Source organism: Pinus tabuliformis, chromosome 9 (genome assembly GCF_031772625.1).
Source record: "Pinus tabuliformis cultivar Carrire ecotype Pingquan chromosome 9, CPIR1, whole genome shotgun sequence".
NCBI classification, from domain to species: domain Eukaryota; kingdom Viridiplantae; phylum Streptophyta; class Pinopsida; order Pinales; family Pinaceae; genus Pinus; species Pinus tabuliformis.
This window is the reverse complement of record NC_142307.1, coordinates 850,161,838-850,186,282: the sequence shown is the minus strand read 5'-3', so window position 1 is coordinate 850,186,282 and position 24,445 is coordinate 850,161,838. Positions and strand designations below refer to the sequence as shown.

General features: G+C 37.6%; 1 protein-coding gene across 1 annotated transcript in view; it reads right to left on the bottom strand.

Moving 5' to 3' along the window:
* LOC149151455 (gamma-tubulin complex component 4-like) overlaps positions 1-24,445 on the bottom strand; it is a 447,891-nt gene that overhangs the window by 141,658 nt on the left and 281,788 nt on the right. The window contains exons 12-13 of the mRNA XM_089443163.1: positions 24,130-24,355; positions 12,029-12,117 (exon numbers count right to left, since the gene is read on the bottom strand). Coding sequence (XP_089299289.1) covers positions 12,029-12,117; positions 24,130-24,355 — 315 coding nt within the window. The remainder of the gene's footprint in view (positions 1-12,028; positions 12,118-24,129; positions 24,356-24,445) is intronic.

Here is a 24,445-nt window from a genome sequence, read left to right as displayed (position 1 = left end):
AGTCATGTGCCAAGTTGGCACCTCGATATTGCAGGCCTTTTGAGATCCTTGGGAGGATTGGACCAGTGGCATACAAACTTGCATTGCCACCAACAGTGAAAGTCCATGATGTTTTCCATGTTTCATTGCTTAAGAGATATGTGCAGGATGTTGATCATGTCATTAATTGGTTTGTATTGCAAGTGGAACTAGAAGGAGAGTTTCAGCCAGAGCCACAATGCATATCGCAACGGAAACAGCTCATGCTCCATAACAAAGCAATAGAGTAGGTTAAAGTGTAGCGAAAGCACTTTAGGCTTGATGAAGCTACATGGGAGATGGCTGATCAAATGTGGGCATTATATCCTTCTTTATTTGATGGTTGAAGCAAATGAGTTTTTGATATGTATATATATGTGTGTGTGTGTGTGTCATTGTAAATACCACATCAAGTTGTGTTATAAACCTCCAATAAGCGGGTATGTTTGTCATGGTTTTTCAGCATTTGTCATTGTAAATACTACAACGAGCTATGTTATAAAGCTCTAGTAAGAAGTATGTACTGTTGGTAAAAGTGTCATAGAACACCAAAGATGGTGTTCACCCAAGGGGCAGGGGTTCATACCAGTGTTGAGAAAATCGCAATAATATCAGAAAATTGCGATTTTTTGAGTTTGGCGATATTATCGCCCGATTTTTACGTTAATTTTTTTCACAAAAAATCGTGATAACTTGAAATAATCGCGATTTTTATGAAAAAATTGCGATATTTTTGGAAAAACTTTTGATTATATATATATATATATATAGAGAGAGAGAGAGAGAGAGAGAGAGAGAGATATGTGTCGATTTTTTGATGAGGAGGAAGAGGTGACACAACCTACCCAGGCTACCCCTGTCACCAGTAGAGGACGTGGTCTACCTCCTATAGCTCCTAGTTCTTCAGCTTCTAGAGCACAGCAGAGTCCACTGCCAACTCCACCGGCATCTACATCTAGAGGGAAAGCTATTGCATTTTCTCGCAAGAGGGGCAAAGGAAATCAGTGGTATTAGTTATTTGGTTCATTTCATTGTATATGACATTATGACTCATGATATGAGATACATTATTATATTTTTTGTTGATATTTTGAGGCTGAGTTGGAACTCAGGAGTTAGGACTGCCTCAAAATATCAACAAAAAATATAATAATGTATCTCATATCATGAGTCATAGTGTCATATACAATGAAATGAACCAAATAACTAATACCACTGATTTCCTCTGCCCCTCTTGCGAGAAAATGTAATAACTTTCTCTCTAGATGTAGATGCCGGTGGAGTTGGCAGTGGACTCTTGTTGTGCTATAGAAGCTGAAGAACTAGGAGCTACAGGAGGTAGACCACGTCCTTTACTCATGACAGGGGTAGCCTAGGTAGTTTGTGTCACCTCCTCCTCATCATCAAAAAATCGGCACAAAAAATAAATAAATAAATAAAATAAAATAAAATAATTTTATTTTTTTTTTGTCGATCTTTTGATGAGGAGGAGGAGGTGACACAACCTACCCAAGCTACCCCTGTCACTAGTAGAGGACATGGTCTACCTCCTGTAGCTCCTAGTTCTTCAGCGTCTAAAGCACAAAAGAGTCCACTGCCGACTCCACCGGCATCTACATCTAGAGGGAAAGCTATTGCATTTTCTCGCAAGAGGGGCAGAGAAAATCAGTGGTATTAGTTATTTGGTTCATTTCATTGTATATGACATTATGACTCATGATATGAGATACATTATTATATCTTTTGTCGATATTTTGAGGCTGAGTTGGAACTCAGGAGTCAGGACTGACTATTCAGGACATGATTCACTGTTATGTGTGATGTAGCACTAGAAATGATATTACACATCTTATATATTAGTTATTTTATCATATTTATGTGTCAATGTATTTATTTTATGTTGTAGATGCTTTAGATATTAAAAAAATTGAAAAAAAAAAGAATATTTTTGTATTTTACGATTTTTTCCCGATTATTTCCCAATTTTTACGATTTTTTCCCTCGCTGATATTATCCCGATAATGATTACTGCAAAATTGGTTTGTACTAACCCCAGGTTGATTTTCTATGTAAATAAATAAAACCAAGGTCATGGGACACATTCCAAGCTGAATGGAGGGAAAACACTACAGTGGACATCACTTGTGGTTTATTCATGGCTAGGGAAATTGGCAAAGGTAAAGAGGCAATAAATGGCAATCTAATATGAAAAATAAAGGAATACAAAAGAAAAGGGAGATGAAGCGACACAAATATGCATGCAAGGAAAATTAGGGAGAAATTAGAGGAAAATGAAAGAAAAAGGAAAAATGAAAGGAAGAGACTAGACATCAATGATAAAAAGGCATTAGAGAAACAATTTACAACTTTTTTCAGTTCTAGCTTTGATCATTTTCAAAAAGAGAGCTCTAAGGTAAGAGAGAGAGGAAGCACTTGGACAAGTAAGCAATCAAAGGAGAGCAAGGGAGCACAAGGAAAAGGTTGGGAAAGCAGCTCCAACAAGAGGACATTATAGGTAACAGGTTACATGTGTGATTTCATTGTTCAGATACAAATGCATGGTGCATGCATTTGGTTATTTATTTGCTTTGTTGTCATTGGCATGGGATTTGTCTGGATTGACAATGGCTTTTAGCCTTGCCTTGCCATTTCCTAGATAGTCATGATGTTGTGGGTTCCTTGTTCACTTTAAGCTTTGGATGGTCAGTAGACTTTGGATCCTAGTGAGGTGGTCTCAAGAAATTCCCAAGGGTCAAGGGTGGAGATGGGATTTCTCCTAGAACTCTTAATGGATGGGTGGAGATAGAGAAATTCCTTTGGGTATGGTGAAGAAAGTTGGGGGCATCCAACTTTTTTGGTGTTAGTGATTTTTGGAGCGGTTTAGGTGAAATCACTGTGGTTGAGGGTTGAGGTGGTTTGGCCTCTAGAAGCCCTGGTTGGTTCTGTTTTTTATTTGAGATCCCACATTCATGCATGGAATATGGCATGGGGGTGATTGGCTCAAAGAGAGATTTGGTTCAGCCCAATCTATGGTCAGGTGGTACGTGGAAGTCCCTGACTTGGTTGGCATTTGCATATGTTAATATGAGTTATTTCATTATTGTGATCAACGAGCACATGTACTGGTTATTCTGTTGATCTTATGACCGATTTTCCATGGATTCATTATGGTTATCTGTTGGTTATAGGCAAGGTTAAATGGTGTTCTCTTGTTATGGATCTTGTTCATAATTTGATAAGCTATTGAATGGTTATGTGAATGCATGGGCTAACCAATATTGTTGCAGCTAGTTTGAGAGGGCATTGAGCCTTCTTGATGATTCCTTGATGAGGTTAAGGAGACATTGAACAGATATATATTCGTTACCTACAGTAACTATGTTTACCATGTGTTTGACAAAATATTCTCATGTGTTTGGAAACTTCTAAGCAAGATCTATCCTTATCACATCATATAGACATGTCATCATCTTAAACTTGATTTTGAAAAGTTTTGGGCTGTTTTGGGTATTGGCTTGTAGGCTAGCCCTGAAAATGTAGCACTGATTTCGCGGTCGCATGCATGGAATTGACAAATTTTTGCTACAAGTGCACGAAGGGAGGCCTGTGTGTGCGACTAGAGCCTTCCAACCACACTCACAACAACTTATGTGTGCGATTGGGCTATGAGCTTAGTTAAAGAGAAGTTCCAGCTCAGGGTCTAAGCCCTAGGGTTTGTGGTCTGATACCTAGGTGATTGGATGTCCCTAAGAGGATTCAGTAAGTTTCCAGCTAGTAGATCCCACTTCCATAACTGGAACCTAAACGTTGGGTCAAGTCATAGTAACACTCAGCTCATGTTTACTTGGAGAGCTTGTAAAAGTGGGTAAATATGGGATAGGGTGGTTACACTCCTCTCTTAGGTTACTTCATCCTCTTGTTGCGAGAGGAATTGGAGAACATATGGGAATTTGTATAGTTTGAAGAAGAGTAGGCTTGAGCAGTCCAGGGCAGAGACAATGGTGTATGTGCACACCAACCTTCATCTTATTCGCAGGCAGAGGGAGGGGTGGTTGAAGGGAAAGACAAAGATGTGGGATGTGTTTCCTAATGATATGGGTTTGGACAATAGTGTTGAGGATCTTAATGATTAAGTGCGAGATACTATCACTTATGATGATGGTGATACTCTTGAGGGGTCATCTTCCACACCAACAGATGTAGAGATTACATTGGATACAGAGGAGGAGGATGCAAAGGAGAGAAGTGGTGACTATGGCAGTGATGTTGATTTGGATGATGATGATTAATGAGCTACCTACTACCTTGTAGTTGTTTTGTATTTGCTATTTCTATTTTCCATTGGCATTCCTAGTCAGGAGTCCTTAGGACTCCGTACCTATGTAACACATTTTGATTTTGATGACTTAACGAGAAAATTGCAGTTTATTGCTAGTTTATTGTCTTTATCATATTGGATCATTGATTAATCTATCACGATTGTATTTGTATGCATAATGTTACAAATTTAGAATGTAGAATCTAGAATCTAGATGTATGTTTGAATTTTGTATCATCATGAGAATTTGGGAAATATGAAATATTTATTTAGTGTATATATATATATATATATATATATATAGTGTGTGTGTGTGTGTGTGTTCTATGTGTCCTATTCTGGGGGGGTCTACGTGCCCCATGTCAAGCACTCGAATTTGTGTGTCGTGTGTTCCCATGTTAAGTGACTTAGTTTGTTACATAAGATATACATAATGACATGAGTACAATGACAATTATGAAAACCAAAACTAGTTACATTTTCCAACATAATGAAGTCAACACTTAGTAAATGGCAGCATGGAAATAAGACTTGAGAAGGTTCTCCCAATAAAAGGAAGAACTTCACTTACACCTAATTCTTGAAAGACATAAAAGAGGAGTCTCATGATTAAAGAAAATCCTCTTACTTTAGAATCGAATTGAATGATTCAAGAAGAACCCATGAATTAGAGATATTGTCTTAAGAGGGAGTTGAAAGTAAAATCTGATATATCTTGGATGGATACACTACTACTTAAGGTTTGGTAGAAAACTAAGAGGAGCATGTAACCAAGATCCTCCAGAAGCTAATCGGTTCCCTGATATATTTGATTCAATTTCAAGAACACATCGATTAGGGTGGCAGTGTTGATGATGAATACATGTACTAATAATGGTTGGTTCTCTTGGGATTTGGTATGACTTCCTGATGGAGCTTGAAGCAAGATTCTATTACACTGCGAATGGAGAAGATATGGAAGTTTGCACAATTAGCTATGAAGCAGTTTGGCTCCGTAAAATGTTCGATGGACTATTTGATGACATGTTGGATTCGATTGATTAAAGCTATATCAAGATTATTAGAGAACAGGGAAGGTCAAAGCACATTACGATTTGTGATATGATGCAGGATGGAGCCATGAAGCTACAGTATATCTCCACTGACGAATAGGTAGTCGATGCATTAATAAAGTCCCTTCCTAAGGGAAAGGATGAGCATTTTTTACACAAGCTTGGGCTTGTGGACATCTCCTCCCTATTTGAGAGGGAGAGAGGATGGACATCTTATTCTCCATGTGTCAGGAACTATGGCCAGGACTAACAACCATAAGTCTAGTACATGAAAACGAATAGGGAGAATGGTGGGTTGAATAAGTAGCATGGATCGACATTCTTGAAACATGCACTGTGACCAAGACTAACAGTCGTAAGTCAAGTACACTGATCTGATATAAGAATGGTTCAGGAGACCGATATTTCCTTGTGTCAAGTATTGTGACAATGGATTCGGAAATGGTCATATGACTACATACTTTGGTGAACCTAGGGGGAGTATGTGCCTTGAGAGGTGGTAGTGTCCTATTGAATGCCTCCTAGCATTGTGCTCTAATCTAGTAAAGAGATAGAGCTTAATTGTCAAGGCCTTGGCATTTTGACAATGTTGGTTATGATAATGTTATCATCAACAATGCTTATAAATATGAATCCTTTCTTATATGAATATTTCAACTTGTGATTATCCCGCTGAGTCATTATGAATACCTCCCTAGTTAAGAGGGAGTGTTGAAGTTGTAATTAGAGTCGATCTTCATAATGTAAATTTATCATTGATGTATTATTATATTTAAATTTATTATATTTTTGTCAAAGCATGTTCTTCATGCTTAGAGAATCAAAAAGAGAAAAGAAATTTATTATGAGTCAAAAGAAAAATTATTTGAGTCATGTCCCATTTGGACATTTGTAAGAAAAGGAATTTGAATTTTATATTGAGTCATTAGTCCACAAGACGACCAAGTCGGCACTCCATGGACAACTCGGCTTGGCCCTCCAGTGTGACACCCATTTGACCCTCCGGGACGGCTATATATAAGAAACAGTTCGACCTACTTGGAGGACAGACACAGACATTACAAGAAGTACTTTTTTGAACCTAGCGAAGGAGACAAGAAGCCAACTAAAAGGAAATAGAAAGCAAGACAGTGGCATAGAAGAGTATTCATCATTGACCAAATCTCAGACCTAGTAGGCTAGTACAGCTCGCACGTGTGAAGAGGCTGATATTTCTGAAGTGACGGTGGGCTGAAATTCAGCCTCCCTTGTTACAAGACCAAAACTTTCTGTGGTTGACCAATTTCGAATAGATTTTACCAGTGTTGACTTTGACTCTTGGAGGTGACTTGGAGGAGGGTTGGACTTGGTATCTTGGTGGTATATTGGTCTTGCTCTTGCTCTTGAATATCTCCCATTTTGATCTAATTCTATAAAAGAAAGATTGTGGGGTTTTGCCCTAGCTAGCAGCCTAATTTTTGTGTCTCTTGTCTCATTATGATCTTTATGTTTCAAACAATTGTATAATTGCTTGAATAAGAAGACATAAGAAGTAATAAAAGGACATTTAATATTCACAAGTAATTATCAAGAAGAGGAATTAAGTGTCATATTTCATTACACTTGGTTTCTCAACAGATATCACATCCACTTCTTCAAAATTCCATAGTCCAAAACATCCCAGAACTTAAGTTATAGCAAAAATCCCAAGATGACTCATTTGAAATAGATTTCTAAATCAATCACAAACCCTAACTTCCATAGAGCATATCTCACAAAGTATAAAAAACAATGCCTAAAATGTTTACCACATGTACATGAATATCCTGCCTCCATATCCTCAAAAATTTCATTGTCTGAAACGTTATAGTGAAATTGCCAATATGACACATTCACTCCACAAATCACATTTTTTCTCTACCTCTAAAACCACAAGAGTATTCCCCAACATCTCTTATGCACCTTAGATCTCTTCTTGCCTTGATACACTTCAAATGTGCTCATCTCTCCTTTATTCGTATTGTTTCTACGTTCACTTATGGGGGCGACTTGTAAAATTGGCGAAGTCGACCTAACAAAAACATTCATATCTCCTCATTCTTATGGAGTTAGAGGGAGTGCCATGTACCATTGGAAAGGCGTCAAAAAAATCTTTTCAACCATATATCTTATGCTTGTTGAAAAATTTGGTAGCTATGGTTAGTATTTCATTGGCAAATTATAAGAGAAAATTTGATTTTGTTTGTTGACCAAGTTGGCCCCACATGGTGAAATACATCCTACTAAGACACATATAAATACAAGTTCAATGGAGCTCATTTTGGCATCTCATTATTCGATCTGAAATAGAAAGAAGTTCACACGTGCGAACGAGAGGACAAGAAGATTTGACTTTTGTGTTGACCAGCCTTTATAACATCTTCCTTGACCAGTTTTGACTTTGTTTCTTTGCTCTCTGCTTGACCGAATTGATGACTATTTTTGGAGGCCAAGGCTTTCTGAGGATCGTTGACTGAAGTTGACTGAATTGCACCTTTTTTTAGGCTCATTGACCGCAGGTCAACCTTGAGATATTGAACGAGATTCTCTTTGGTTCGTTGACTATGGTTTTGACTGAATTTCGACTCTCTGTTCTAAGCTACCTCAGGCTGAAATTATGCCCTTTGTTGTAGACTTGACTTTGACCAGTGTTCACTGTATTTTTTCTCTCCTGTGATCAGTTTGACTTTGTCTTTGTTGAGGTCAAGAAAATTGGAATCTTGTTGGAATATTTTGATGTACACTTTGATGCACTAAACCCTCTCTTTCTATGGAAAGATTGTTGGGTTTTCCCCTTGTGAGTTTTGCCCCGGTTACTAGCCTAAATATAGGTTTCTCTTGTCTCTTGCTTTACTATTTACTGTGATCTATATTGCTCTCTTGAAGAAAGTGAATGGTTGAATTTTTTCATGTATAACTACTTAATGATTAGAATGTTAAAAGAAGACTAATTGTAAAATCGCAAGTAGTTATCAATTTGAAAAAATTTCTAGTCTTGATTGACCTAGAAAATCAACAATGCTCACATTCGAGCTAAGTCTATAGAGTAAAAACTTTAAAAGGCCTTCAAATATAGGGTATACAAATTGGGCATCAAAAGTCCAAAAATAATATTTCTAGCAATCCACATCTTGCAATCTTTATCTTCGACATCAATAGTCTCCCCATGTCTTTAACATAAATGACAACAATATTTCCAACATTATAGATGACATAGGTGCACCTTGACATGGACGGTTGGACTAGTCCATACACAAGTGATCACCCCCACAAATGTAGTCTCCCATAAAACCATGAGTTCGCAAGAGAGTTCACCCAAGGCAATCCAATCTTGTACAGGAAAAGAGTAACCCAAAGTGAAACTTCAAGGGACCATCCATGGTCCAACCAAGACAACAAGATATAGACTCAAAAGACACACATTTAGGATACCTGATACAAGGCCTCACATGGTTTTTACATGGTTTTTGACTTGTGACCTTGAGCTTACAATGGTGATGATAAATACTGCAAAGTGTTTGTATGTACCGCTATTGACATCAGGTGTAACAAGACCCACTTTGACAGTATGGTGAATGTAAAGGTAGGCCAAAATAACAAAAGTTTACTTACTAGCTATGTAGAAAATTTATGACAAGAAGGAACCGCCACTCGAAATACCACCTTTCTAGAATCCAAGGACATTAGGGTTGACATATGTCCTAGTTTAAACTTAGAAATCATGCAAGTTGCCATCGATCTATTCATGAAAATGAGAAGACAAAGGAAAACAAAGCCATACTCCAACTTGAAATTCCTGTTGAAGTGGCTAGAACCACAAGCATATACAAGAGTACAAACAATGAGAGGGATTTCACAAGTTCACCTCCATAAGGTCCTCGCCTTTATTTGGTACAAGAACCAACCTTGGGGCACAACCTTCTCCTAGATCAATGGTTAAAAGAAAGTATAAAGAAGAAGCAAACACGGTCGTTAGAAGGTGTTATCTACAGAGCAATTTACAATTTACGATTACATGAACAATTTGTTCTACCAAGATTTGTTTGACATTGTCATTATTGTTGGCCCAAGGTTATAAAGCACCTATGAAAAGTTGTAAGAGACGATCCTTCAAAAGGTCAAGGTCAATGTCTCTACTAGATTGAAGGACCTAACATAGTCCTATGAAGCCACTAGCTACAAGGTCATATATGATGGCTGGAAAAATGGGTAGGGAAAGACCTCCTTAAATTCTTGGTACAACTTTTAAGAAATACATTGATGCATATATGCACATTAAAAAAGTGTCATTAATTTGTGAATTTTTAAAGAGTTTGTGCAAGATGAAAATGTACAACATGTTGTGTAGGTCACAACAAATAACATCGCTAATTATTTGGTCATCAACAAGATGTTACAAGAAAGGCACCCCACATTATTTTGAACTCCACGAGTCACCCATTGAATCAATTTGATGCTTGAGGATGTGCGCAAAATCTACATTATCAAGGAGGTCACTAAGTCATCTAGTGCATCACAAAACTCATGTATAACCATGCATTTTTCTTAGCCTAATGAAGAGATTCATAGGAAAAAGGGAGTTGGTGTGTCCTTCCATCACAAGGTTTTCCACCAACTTCATTTATCTTCAATCTCTCATCTATTGCATGTTCGATATGAAAAGGATGGTTCATTATTCATGCGTAGCATGTTAGCATGCTTAGCAAGAATCAATAAAGCAAATTCGTTACTAAACTAGTGTACCAAGATTCCTAGGAAGGCATCTAGGAGGTCTACAAAGTTATTGAATCTTTGGTAAAGGTTCTTCACTTGGTTGATCAAGAAAAGCCCATAATGGGCTACTTGTATGGGGCAATGGTTAGGGCCAAAGAAGCTATCCAATTTTATCATGAGGCCTTGAAAAATATCTAATGATCTAGTGTTTGAAGAATGAATAATGGAACAAAATGCTCCATCATCCTATTCATCTAGCAGTGCTTCTCCTCAACCTTAACTTTTTCTTGCCCTTGTGATTTTGATTTTGATGGTTAGGTTATGCAAGGGTTCCATACCTGCCTTCAAAGGAAGGTACCTGATCTCATCTAGCTAACTACATCACCATTAATTGAGCAAAGGAGCTATACAGGAATGTCAAAGGACAACTTGGCCTTGATATTGTTGTCAAATAAACAAAAACCTTAAGGCAAAGTAAGCGATTTGAAATTTAATTCCATGTTTTCTTTATTTCCAATTTGCTACTAGATTGGAATGCAATTCAAGTGTTTTCCTCTTTCTTTCATCTTTGTTGTAGATGCTTGGTGGAAAATCACCAGTTTTAAGGAAATTTGTCCTTTAGGTGTTCAGACAACCTTGTACCACTTCAGGTTGCAAGTGCAATTGAGGTGTATTTGAAAAAATACACACAAAGAAATGCAACAAGTTAGAAATTAATTTCTTATAATTTATGACCCTACAACATTTCATGTAACCCTCAAGACTCATTGAATTTATTATGATGCTCTCACAAGTTAGATTATTAACACCTTGATGTGATGGTTTACATCTACTACAATCTCCTGTTGTGAGTGAAACAGCTTGAGAGACCCATTGATGTGAATGGCATTCCCTTGGATGACATTCATGAGATGTCTTAGTGCATCAAGCAGCTTTATAAAGGAGGCATCTGAGTAACTAAAGGAGGAGAAGCATAAGCATAAGGCATGGAAGGATGATTTAGAGTTCTTAGGTGGAACAAGGAGAATACTAAGAGTGAAAAGGTTGATGTGGCAGCCTCAATGCTACCTTCAACATAGAGTGAAACACCCACCAATAGTCGTTTCACTTTAGCTAAGGACAAGCCATTTCCCTTGCATATAAAAAGGGAAAGGCAACCATGAGCTAGCTTACGAGATTGACCATTGTAGATGACTTATGGTGATGACATACATTTATTATATATTTGATGTAACTTTTATTGTGTATTCAATTTTGAGTATTGATTGGACATCTATCAGGTTTCAATATCAACAATTAATGTTTGATGTATCTTTTGGCATGTTATGCATCTTGAATATCAATGTTTTTGTGTATTTGTGGCGATGTGATCATTTGATGTTGTTAATTTGCATTTCTTTAAATTGAAAAAAATGGAATATATTTTTGTGCCATGAATTGTTGAATTTTTAAATATTTCTATATTGTTTCTGATGTCTCAAGCTCAAGACCCTCACCAGTTTTTTTGTCAATGTCAATGTTTGCAAAACCATTTTCTGCATGTTTCGATTTTGAGAAATATTCAAAATTGTATTCACATACTTTACTAAAATGATATATCACAATCAATTTGGCATTATGGCATGTGTATTAACTTATAAAGATAACTGTGCAATTAAATTTACTCTCTCTAGAAAGATTTAACATAATCAAGGAACTAAGAGAAATAAAATTACCATCTAAGAAATATAGAATGCTTTTATCCGGAACCAAACAAAATGCCACATTTGTCAATACCGGTGATCTATTAACTAAAGAACACACTTAAAAAATGAGTGTGGCTTCTTAAGAAAATACAATAATAAATAATAACAAACTTTGTGCTACCCCTGATAGAGTTCATCTTAAGAGGGGAAAGTAATATGCGCACTCTTGATGAAATCTGACAAGTTCAGTAAAATCCTCAGATGCTTCAACACGCTCTTGTAAAAGATTCCACTGAGATTCAATCACATCAACCTGCCATCAACAATGTGGTTGACTTTATCAAGTAATTGTTACTTCAATAGCAATATACTAAATTTGTTCATTTTTCCAAGAACCAATATGGAAAACAATGATTCTGAAAATTGGAGATAATTTGAACAAATGGAACCAGGTAAGAATGCATTTCTTTTTCTTCATTTTTTGGAATAAAAACTTCCTATTATGACTGTTAAAATTTTCATCATATGTAAACAAAATGCCTTTTATACAAAAAAAGGTTGCAAAAGCAGCTTCCACAAGCCCTATCAAAACACAAAATTCTGTTGGCTACAAGAATGGATTTCTATACAAGGTAGTAAAATTTTAAAAGCAAAATGAACAAAAATTGTTTAAATGTCACTTACGAGAAAATGGAATCTTCATTTGTCTTCTTTAGGACATCATAGGAGAGTCATTGCAAATTAAATAATTATAATGTACTGCACTTACATAATGCGGGCAAGGACCATTACAGTTTTAGATATGAGCATTGCAATAAGTTATGGCCACACAACTGAATAGATCCCCACAATAAATTCAAAATCCTATGACAGGGAAAATACAACTAGAATAAACGAATGTAGCTCTTGTTGAAGATTTCATCAATGATTCATGCATAGACAATAATATAGGGCTTTGGAATTTTGTACATTAAATCACACTGTTTTTCATTATGTTAAAATTTTAAATGCATAAATAAGTTCACTAATGCCACTTGCGACTTTTTTTGCTGGTAAAGAGGGGCTAGCAAAATTTCGTCCACCAAACTTCAATTTCCTCCAAAACTGTGCTATGTTTTTTCCAATAAAATAGTTGGTCAGCATGGTTGTTGCCTCAAAATCGAGCAAGCATTGTGAGAGGACTCACAAGGCAAAGGCTAGACCATGTTGCAACAATGAGGGAGATTGCCACTGTCACCTCAACAATCTTCCTCCTACTCTTTAGTGGAATTGCACAAGGGAGGCTTCCTAGTGATCTCACCTAAGGGGTATTCTAGGTTATAATATATATGACTCAAGCTTATGTAAATATAGGTAAGGATACTCTTCAATGGACAAAGACACAATTCCTTTTGTATAGGAATGGTGTATTATATACCAAGCCCTAAAGAGGCACATATGACCTAGGGTTTTAAGATGTATATTAGTAAAGGAATTACTAGGCATACATGCACCAAACAAAGGATTTGCAAATGACATAATCAACAAAGGAGAAAGCAAACCTCAAATTGAACCCTAAGTTGAAGCCCTAACTAGGGTTAGGCTTTTTCTAGGGTATGAATTATTTAGAGAAGATGATGTCAGCCTTTCTAGGGCAAATTTAACCATGTAAAATGCAAAATTTTGAGTGATACAGCTCTATAAGGTTAAATTCAATCCTCTTTAGCTCCAACATTCACTTACCAGTGCCCTAATTGAATTCAGCCCTACAAATATCCCTAGCAGCTTGCCTTGAAGGGCTTAGAAAACTAAAACGAATGAAAATTTTGAAGTTTTTGTAGTTTTATACGAACACCAAAGAGACCAGTGCCTATCCCTACTTGGGTGATGGAGTCTTTGCGGCTAAATTTAAGAGAAAATGAATTAATGTTTGGAGTAAGGGGGAAAACCTTGTTTTCACTTGAACAAAGACTAGCTATCTTTTTTGTGAGGGATGAAATTAAATAGGGGAAGCTCTCTAGGAGGTCCCCTATGGATTTCAAGGAAAATAAATTTCATATCCAACAATCAACTAAGATTTCCCATAAATAATATGCATTTAGACATGGAACAAAAAAACCATAGCATTAATTAATCACATGAAAATAATAAAACTTGCAATTAAACTTACAATTCTTCCAAATACCTTCTTTGAATACCAAAAGGCATCTCCAAAACAAAAATCAATCTCCAATAGCAATAGCTACAAAAAGAACACATATTCACAAGTAGTGAGCTTACAAAAGGCTAAGTTGAGCTCTCTAAAGGAGGCCAAAATCCAGGAGTGATGATTTACGTAGTTCCCCACTCTAGTTGACCTACCCTAATATTACATAAGCCTTGATATAGCCTTAGGGGTCATACATTATTCTTTGAATACCTCAAGTCAAGGATCTGGTTATTTGACTTTTACTATTAGTGGATGTGATAATAATTGTTATATGTTAGTTTGATGTTATGATGATAATGGTTGTGATGGACCTGTTTGATGACTATGTCTAATCATATGATGGATTCATTATGTTGTCTTGTTTACATTAGCTTCTTGCTTACAATTAGCGATTATGTTGATGATTATGTCATGATGATGATTTAGCATACACAATTATATTGATGACTAACATTATGAATAGATATTACTGATGATTATTGAGTGTGGCAAGAGACCACCCAGATGCACTTGCATGTGATGAACCAACAACCTCTAGATTGATTGAATTACATACTATTGTCTCAAAAAATTTTAGTTCAAATTTATATTTTGCTATGATTATCGATGGCATGTTAGTGGTTGCAGACATAAGTGAGTTTCTTGGTCGAACGACTCACACATGGGTGATAGGGTTGTACAGATAGATGGAACTTCATGGGAGGGGTGGGACAGTGTCCCTAATTTCACCCACTAGCACTCCCACCATGACTTAGGGTTCAAAGGTGTTGGAATACCTTCGCCTTGAAAAACACGATGTTGTGGGAGCAGACCTCTGATTAGGTTACTCACGAGGATTTATTGGGGGGTGTGCATCAAAATGGATTCCTTGATCCCTAGCAACATTAGTCTCACTATAGAGGGTGACATAGGAGTAGACAATGGTCTCCGTTGTCGTGCCCAGTTTTTCCCCTCAAAGTCACAGGATGCCTGAAGGGCAAGTGGCATGGCACCCTTTTAACTTCAAGGGAATTTCTTGAAGGGCACAACCAACTTGGTAGGCTCGGCATCAAGAAGAAAAAACTAAAAGATAATTAAGGGTTGATACTCATACAATGATCAGCACTAATTCACACCATGTAGTAAGAGAGGTTTTAGAATCAAATTAACTAAATCAAGGGTAAACCTTGGAACAAAGAGAAAATAGGAAGAATTATAAAAATTGGGCCTATTGAGTAACTCTACCATTCTCACTTTTGGAAAATCTTAGGTAGATAGTGTACATTAAAAATAACTCCAAAATATATAACTATTCTAATAGCAAAAGGGGAGGGGAAATAGAGTTAACATTAATCCAAGATTAGTTTAACCTCATTAAGAAAAGAGGGTGATGTATGAAATTAAATAATAATAATTTAAAATTTAAGAAATTTAGTTTCATGAGAGAACCTACACGTGGCAAGTGTTGAGAAATCCAAATAGCGGCAGTTGAACAATTTCTCTTATTATGACATTATCTTCTGATGGCTTATTATTATTATTCTTTCATTCAATTTATCATTTCATATTATCAAGACTAATGCCAAGCAACAAATAGAAGAGAACACAAGATGAACGCACGCTATTGGGGAAAAACCCCACTCTAGGGGAAAACCCAGTCAAAATTCTTCCTCCAATAGATTCAAGATGACCAAGACCCTTACAACTTAGACTCAAGACTACCCCATCCATCAAGTCAGCCTTGTCATGCTTCAGTTCTATTGCTCCTATAGCAGTCAGCCTTCTTCACACTTGTCTATGAAGAGATCACCTCTGCAACCAATCTGAGCTCCTTTGTTTACTGTTATAGCACCGAGATACTGTGAAAGCAACCCTGTAATAGCACCAAACTAAAGTCACTGTACTAGCACCGAGATGAGGTTATTGTGGTTATGTGAGAGCACTAAATTGTGGTCACTGTGGTTATGTGAGAGCACTGAATTGAGGTCATTGTGATAGCACCAAATCCTATAGTCACTGTAATGCGAGTTCATCTTTGTAATGACAATGAACCTCTCCTTCTGAAATAGCACTGAGCTGAAGTCATCCGAAGTTCTGAACTATGCACACTGTGATATATGAACTTTTCACTGTAAAGACACTGAAACATATGTCTCTAAAATCCCTATCCGAACTTCTTTGTGGTGAGGTTAATGTGAAGACCCTATGCTTATATATATAGAGGTTGTACAATATAATTGAGCCAACATGAGTATCCGAACAATTGTGTCTACATAGGCCAACATGTGATCACATTATGGAAGCCGACTTGATGAAAATTCTTTCAATAGCAAGGAGACTTTGATGGATGGAGGAGTCTTCACAAACTGATTTTGACAATAACCTAAAGCCTACAATGAAGGCTTCACCTATACATTTGACCCAAGCATGAAACCCATGCTTTAATAAGTCAATTCAATAATAATAAAAATTCTTTTTGCTTTTATTTTGACAAATATATTACATTTTGACTTCAATTACAATTATGAAGACCGAACCTAGTTACAACATAAAGATCTTTGTCCAAGAGATCAACTTGAAATAAGCTAGGGTGTAGTTGGGGAACCAAATATGAGATTTACCAATTAACTTCAGTAATGAACACAAGGGATTAAAAAGGGGGGATCAAGAGACAAGTAGGAGAAGAAATAGGGAGTCATGTTGGGGTGAGGGAAATTAGGCTTTTTAATAATTTAAGTAAACAATTTAGGAGAGCCTTGGTGAGAGGCTGACACATGGATGGGTGAATAATCAAAATTTTAGATTAATAAAAATAATTGTTTTTGCATGAAGTGACAAGTGTCACCTATGAAGCCTCCTATAAAAGAAGGAACAAGCTATGGGAGAAGGATCACATTTTGTCCTACTATTGGATGAATTGCATAATGCTATTGTGATAGTGACTATTGAGTCTATAATGAGTTTGGTCTAGTGGAGGCCATTAGAGAGAAGAACTCTTGAGCCAAGAGTGCTCTCCTCCATTTTCTAGTTTACAGCCCCATTGCAGCTCAAAGATCCTTGAGGAAGAAGAGTACCCAAGGAGTAATTTGGGAGGTCAACTGATGAGTTAACAACGTTCGGTCAAGACGCAATATCCTTCACACGTGTACGCGGAAAGCAACAAGGTAGCGGAAGAACCAACAAAGTTGTGATCGAGACTCGACCCCTTTGGTACACGGTATCTTGGGTTTCCGTAAGTTTTCTTACATGCTTATTTATTGTATACAATTATCATATTGTGAAAGTGAAGGATATGAGGTATAATTGTAAATCTATGGACTATTGATGTATGTGCCTTAAAAAAATTTATATGATTCTCATGTTTGATGTGCCTTTAATTATTATGTGATTCTCATATTGGATGTTGCTAATGGATGATTAGTTTTGAAAGGAAACCTTTATTTGCTTATTATTTGCAATACAGTAACTTAGACTGCACCACTTATTTGTTAATAAAATAGAGCATGGTCTCATGTATCTAATAACTTGTTTCTATTGTCTTGAGTTTAGTTTGTAATTAAAAAAAAAAAAATCAATATATACATGTGTAAATGGCATCATAGGGAAGGTCCCTACACTTGGTATCAGAGCGTAGGTTCAACCAGTGTTGCACGAGGCCCCCCCCCCCCGGTTCCAAGCCCCGAAGCGCGTCCCGTATGGAAGCGCCTAGGAAGCTTGGCCGAAAGCGCGCTTCCGAAATTCGGAAGCGCCGCTTCGGCTTTTTTAGCCGCTTCCTGGAAATTTGGAAGCGCTGGCGCTTCCGAAGCGCGCTTCGTACGGCGCTTCCCAGACGCTTCCCAGACGCTTCCGTACGCTTCCAGAAAAGCTTCCGGAAAAGCATTTAGAAAATCGTTTTTTTTTCAATTTTTTTTTTAATTTTAGGTGAGTTTGCTTGTTGGGGGTGGGTCCACCTTGGGTTAGGGTGACAAATGAAAGCAAAAAAAAATATAAATATAGCAGATGCTCCCTCATGGTAATGTTAAATTCTTAAAGTAAAAGTGACATTCTCCTTTATTTTTCATTTTCATCCTTTTACTTAAATTTTTAACATTACCATGAAATGACTCAGAATGTTTGAGAGTGGTTCCAGCCTCATTGGACTTCATATGGAGAAAATAGAATTTCATATCCTATTCAAAATTCAGCAGACTTAACAGTTTTCAGTTATTCAGGATCAATGGGATTGTGGCATTTCATTAGATTATATCAAGTATGAAGGTATGCGATTAGCATTTAATCAAGAGCACCAAGCCCTATATGTACCCTGGTGTTGGTGGTGTTAATTGTTGAACTCCTTTGTCACGCGGCACGCCCTTAGCAAAAAATTACCTTTCAATCAAGTCAAAATCATCGATCAAACATGTTAAGCTTTTTCTACCATATTTTAAGTCTTGAATTAGGTAGTTTGATCAAAATTGGGCAATGTTGACTAATATCCCTAGACAATCGAGGTAGAGGCAAAGGCTAGACAAGAGGAGAAGAATCTAGAATCTAGATTCTAGATCATTAATGTACAATGGATGTTATATCTATCTTGATTTATGCAAAAATATGCATGTTTTCATGTCTTCTACAATTAATTTGGTATTTGGGATGTTTGTTTTGAGTATAAATGCAAAAAAATATAAAATATATATATGTATAGCAGACGCTTCCGCGGATGCTTCGCTTCCTAGATTTTTGGAAAATGACGCTTCGGCGTCCCCGCTTCCAAAAAACGCTTCCGCTTCGCTCCCGCTTCGTGCAACATTGGGTTCAACCCCTAGGACCTATGGACCCATTTTGCCTTTCGTAATTTTGACATGTTTTCTTTCCCATGGTAATTTGAACCTTACAACAATTTATTTTTTATTTGAGAACCACCCCTAGGGGATTCCTATTTGGGAAGACTTTGGGGGCCTCTCAACAATTCGATCACCCTTCACCTGCAGCACAACCTCCATTAGCGAGTGGGCCAACTCGAGCCACACTGCCCTCTTTCGTGCCTTTGGCACAAGTTGAACCAGCAGGGGCCGAAGACCCTTCACAAATGGGAGAACACTTCAAAGAATGGCAGTACAGGGGTGCAGACTTCAGGGAAGCACTCTCTTTCAGAGATTTCTGTAACCTCAAGCAGAATGAGAAGAGCAAGGGTTATAAAGGGCAGGGCACGCAGAGCTATGAGTTGCAGAGGACTATAGGATATGATGGCACTACCAAGTACACTGCTCAGGCCTAGGTTGAGAAGATGGACACATATTTCCAACTTAATCGGATGACAGAGCTGGCAGCCATCAAGATGGCCACACTGCACATGGAAGGGGAAGCCCATGACTGGTGGTTTCATGGCTTGGCCACCCTAGGGCATGCCAATGTGACTTCATATGAGGATTTCACCAGAAGGGCGGTGGAGCGCTTTGGCCAGAGGGATCCGGAGGCTCATTTGAGGGAGTTAACCCAACTTCGCCAAACAAACAACCCAAAACAGTACATATCATAGTTCTTGATAGTTTCAGTGACGGCGCCGGACCTATCAGACGCTCGGAGGGTATACACCTTCATAGAGGGCTTACTCGAGCCCCTGTGTGCACTGGTGAAGTCACGCAGACCCTCCACGCTGCAGGAAACAGTTATGTGTACCAAAGATTTACACAGGGCCATCCCTAAGGCACGAGCACCCTTTCTTGCACATACCCCTACCCCCAGAAGGGTAATGACGCTAGACCCCCACCTCAGCGAACCACCCAAAGACGGGGGCAGCTGGATGATGAGACACAGAAGGACCTCAAGAGGAGGAAGTTGTGCTTTACTTGTCAGGAGCCCTGGGCACCAGGCCATCGGTGCACTGCTGGCAAAGCACATTACATTGAGGTCTTCTCAAATAGTGTCGAGGAGGATGAGGTGGAGCAGGAGTGTGGTATGGGAGACGGTGAGAGTCTAGCAGAGAGAGGACCACCACCACCACCTCCACTAAGTAGGGGCATCTTTTCTAGGCCAGTAGAGAAGGGAACACGCAGTTGTGACCAGAGCTTCATTGGGCCAGCACTTGCCGGAGAAACTTGGAGAGTTGAAGGACATTAGGAGGTCAGCCTTGGGGAGGAGTTTTGGAGCAAGTGGGTGCAGCAATTAGGCAGTTTGAAACTCAGCCATGGAGGACTACGCAAAGGGCCAGACTGGGCATCACGTGGGCATTGAGGGAGAGAGCCACAGCATCGGAATCACATCAGGGAAGGAAGGAAATTCATAAGGGATCACATCTTAGTGATTTGGGGCAGTTTTGGAGAGCTTTCCCAGCTTCATTCAGACAGGTTGAGTTTGTCAGCTTGAGTAGAGGACGCGCTCCTTGGGGGTTGAATTTCAGAAGTCTGAACTAGGCCAAACCCTTCCTGGGTTTTGGTGGGTTTTTGCTAAGGATCAGGGAGTTGAAGTTTCATAATTTTCTGAGCACGGGAAGTAGTGATTCCAACATTTCGTTTCCAGCAAACAGAACAGTTTCTGGGTAGCGTAGATCAGTGTCTGGAGCAGCAGTTGGGTAGCCCTCAGATCAACATTTACTCACCTGGGTTTTGTCATGCTTGTCGTTGGAGACAAGCCTAGGTGCACCATTCCATTCACTGTTGTATTTGCCCATGATGATTTAATAAAATGGCTCATAAGTTCTCTATTTCTAGCGCTTTCATGGGTGTATGATGATTATTTTGCATTTCTGATTGTCGGTTTGTCTGCTTGCTTTGTTTATCACTTAATTTCCTAGTAATGAATATTACAAAATTCCACCCTAGCTTTGGGGTTAAGTTGGAGGGAAAAACTCTGTCGATTATCCGTGTTTAAAAACACACATAGATTGGTGAGACGAAAAACCTCCTAGGATGGAATGCGTTGGCAAAATCATAGGCTTATCTCAGTTGTCACATAATATAATCGATCATGCTACCATTATTTACATTACAATTTAAAGAAATTGGGTTTACAATGATATAAGAATTGGTTGGCTGATGATTTTGAACTTTGAAAATTTTGTACAACTGCTTCCTTGGACTTGTGACAAAATAGGTGCAACACTACGATTCCTTCTCCTAGAGGTACTGGATTTGTTAGACTTAACAGAGAGCCTAAAAGAAGGTTTCATGTTGAGGACCCCATAATGAAGTTATAATGGAACAACCTAATATTGGGATTTATGCTATCTTGTCTAACTCTATAGTTCCTTTGGATGAAAAGATTGATGATTTCAAGAATCAAGTATGGCATATGCATTTTGATGGTGCAGCGTCCAAGCATGGTAAAGGTGTTGGATTGTGTTAAAAGTCTCCCTTTGATCATGTTTACAAGTTTGCCTATAGATGGAGTTTGAGGCTACCAATAATGTGGCTGAGTATGAAGCCCTTTTGTTGGGTCTTGAATTAGCAAGAGATCTAAAGGTAAAACTACTTAGTGTTAAGGGAGATTCAGATCTTATCATTCAGCAGGTCAAAGGTAAATTTTCATGTAAGAATAGACTTAAGAAATATCAAAAATGATGTCTAGGACACTATGAAACTCTTTGATGCTTTTAATCTTGAAAGTTGAGACTATCCCTAGAGAAGAAAATAACCGTCTTGATGGGCTTGCAGTGGTTGCATCTACTTTGCAAATATAGAATAGAATAATAAATGATAAAGTCAAGATGGAGGTTATCTTTAGGCCTTCGATCCCTGATAATGTGGAGCATTGGCAAGTGTTTCACGATGACATTCAGGTGGTTCGTTTTTTGAATAATTTAGAGAAATTTGAAGATTTTAATATTGGCTATAAAAAGGAAGGATGTAATTCTATTGAAAGTGGTGATATAAAAAATCCTACCCTGAAAGGTCAAGTAGCTTTGGAGCAACTCTTTGACAGGCACGATGCCACAAAAAGGAATGAAGAAAAGAAAATTGATCTTGGGGAATCCATCGAAATAAATATTGGTACTTCTAAAGGATCGAAGATTATTAAGTTTGGTAGAGGTACCTCTTGTGAAGAAAGAAAGAAATTGATTGATTTGCTTCGTGAATATCGAAATGTCTTACCATTTTCGTATGATGAGTTGAAAGGTTACAAGGAAGATGTTGTGGAACACACTATCCCTTTGATAGATGAAAAAACTAAGCCATCTCGTCAAAAGCTTAGGAAAATTAATCCTAAGTTGGCCCCCTTAGTCCAGAAGGAGCTTCAAAAGATGCTTACAGCTGGGATTATTGCACAGACTCATCAATTCATCATGTTGTTCTAACTTGGTGATTGTTAGGAAGAAGACTGGAACAATCAGACTTTGTGTTGACTTTAGAAATCTTAATTTGGCTTGTAAAAAGGATAATTACCCTTTGCCTAACATGGAAACTATGTTGCAAACAGTAACAAGTTTTGGTATGATGTCATTGTTAGATGTCAGGTTTTGGTATGATGTCAGGTTCTGGTCCTAATTAGTAATCTAACCCTACAGGTTTGGTTGAAGCACTTATCTACTTTCGGCTTGATTACATGCCAACCACAAATCTGAAACTTACATCTTAGTACCATAAATCAGATTTTTGTGCAATTTTTAAGGATGTGAGGCTATTTTGTAATGAGCAATATGAAATAGGCAATAGAATCCTAAAGTTTCCGATCTCCCAACCACATTAAAGATGATTGATTTATGTTACACATTTTTTATATTGAGCAGGGTCTCTTCTCATTGTAGTATTTATCTTTTAGTTTCACACTTTCTCATTAACCTATTATTTGGTCATTCTTGGCCATTAATAAAATTTACCTTATGTTATCTATGTATTAATGATTTCCAGTCGAAAGTTGACAATACTTTATCTTTGGAAATTGACAAGACAATTTCCCTCACAGAAATGGTTAACTTTGTCTAGTAGGCCTTGCATTGCCCCTCCAATCAACCTCACTGAGTACATCCTCCTTCTTGCTCATCTCAACAAATGGGATGCTAAAACCACACAGATATTATACCTCCTAACTTAGTAAAACATTGATCTAAAGATGCCTTCTAAATCAAGTTACCCTACTATAGACGTGTCCCACCTGGTTGATTACTCAACCTAGGGTGTCTTGCACACTCCTATGCAATGCACATTTCCAATGGACAAAATGATAACACCAAATTTCACTCCTTACAAATCCTCGTCAACCTTGGATGTTAAGAGAGTTTCTGGGTTGACAGCCTATTGCCTAACCATCAGCCCCTATCCAACAAGTTCCCTCTAGTCTAAACCTTACTCTAGAAGACATTAATAGAAATATTATTCATTATTTCATGCTGATCAATGATTCAAGCTTCTCCTCTAGGCAAGATGATAGTCAAAGGTCGCTTGGATGAATTCATTTTTTCATTGTGACCCCGCTTGCTCTCTCTCTATCTTTCTTTGCAAGGGTGTTCTCTATTGCATAGTGGAGAGTCCACCCTCACTTTCATATATCTCCCTATATTGTTTTATTTCTGGAAGTCCCTAGAGAGGGTATTCCCTAATCACCCCTCATTTGATTCTATTGAGCTATCATTGGTCATTACAGAACATTCATACAATTTCTTTCATTTTGTCATCCTCTATTTTATTCTTCCCCTCAACTCCTGAAAAAGTAACCAAACATGAAATGAAGCCACTCTATTAATATTGAAGCATTGCCCAATAACTACAGAACAAAATATGACCCATCAACAAATGATAAAAATAAATATGCTACTGCACATTAACAAGAAATGCTACTATGTTTAAAACAAAATCCACTAAAAAAGAAAATTTCAAGATCTAAAGATTGTTATAAGAAGAATTTCAGCGTAAATCACATGTAGAAAACCTTTGTCGACGTGTTTCGAACCAACTAGTGTGGTTCATCGTCAGGACAAGTTGGTTCGAAACACGTCAACAAAGGTTTTCTACATGTGATTTACGCCGAAATTCTTCTTATAACTGTTATGGATCACAGAAGCCTCAATTCAACAATCTAAAGATTGTTTCAACTTTCTGAGACAAACAGTATTATTTTATACCATAAGTTCACTCGTTAGTCAACATTTAAACTTAGCATCACATTGTCATTATATGCAATATATGAGGCATCTTCCACCCAAACTAAAAACAATAACACAAAAAATTAGGAATGAAACTTTACCTGTATATAGAATTGCAAATTAGTAATCAAATAAGTCATATGTTGTCTAACACGCCACATTGGCATGCGTTGTTGTCGACGTTGTTGAGAAATCAAGCTATTTGTGCGATCCTTGCGTTCACGAGCAGAATCTGCATGATCCTGTTGCATTGCTTCTGCCCAAGATTTTTCCAATTCCAGTTGAATACGCTTAAGCCGTAACAAATACTGAAAAACTTTACAATACCTGATTCATAGGTTCGTCATTAACAGAAATTATAAGTATTCATACATAATAATTGCTATTATCAAAAAACTGAAGTTTTCAACCAATAAA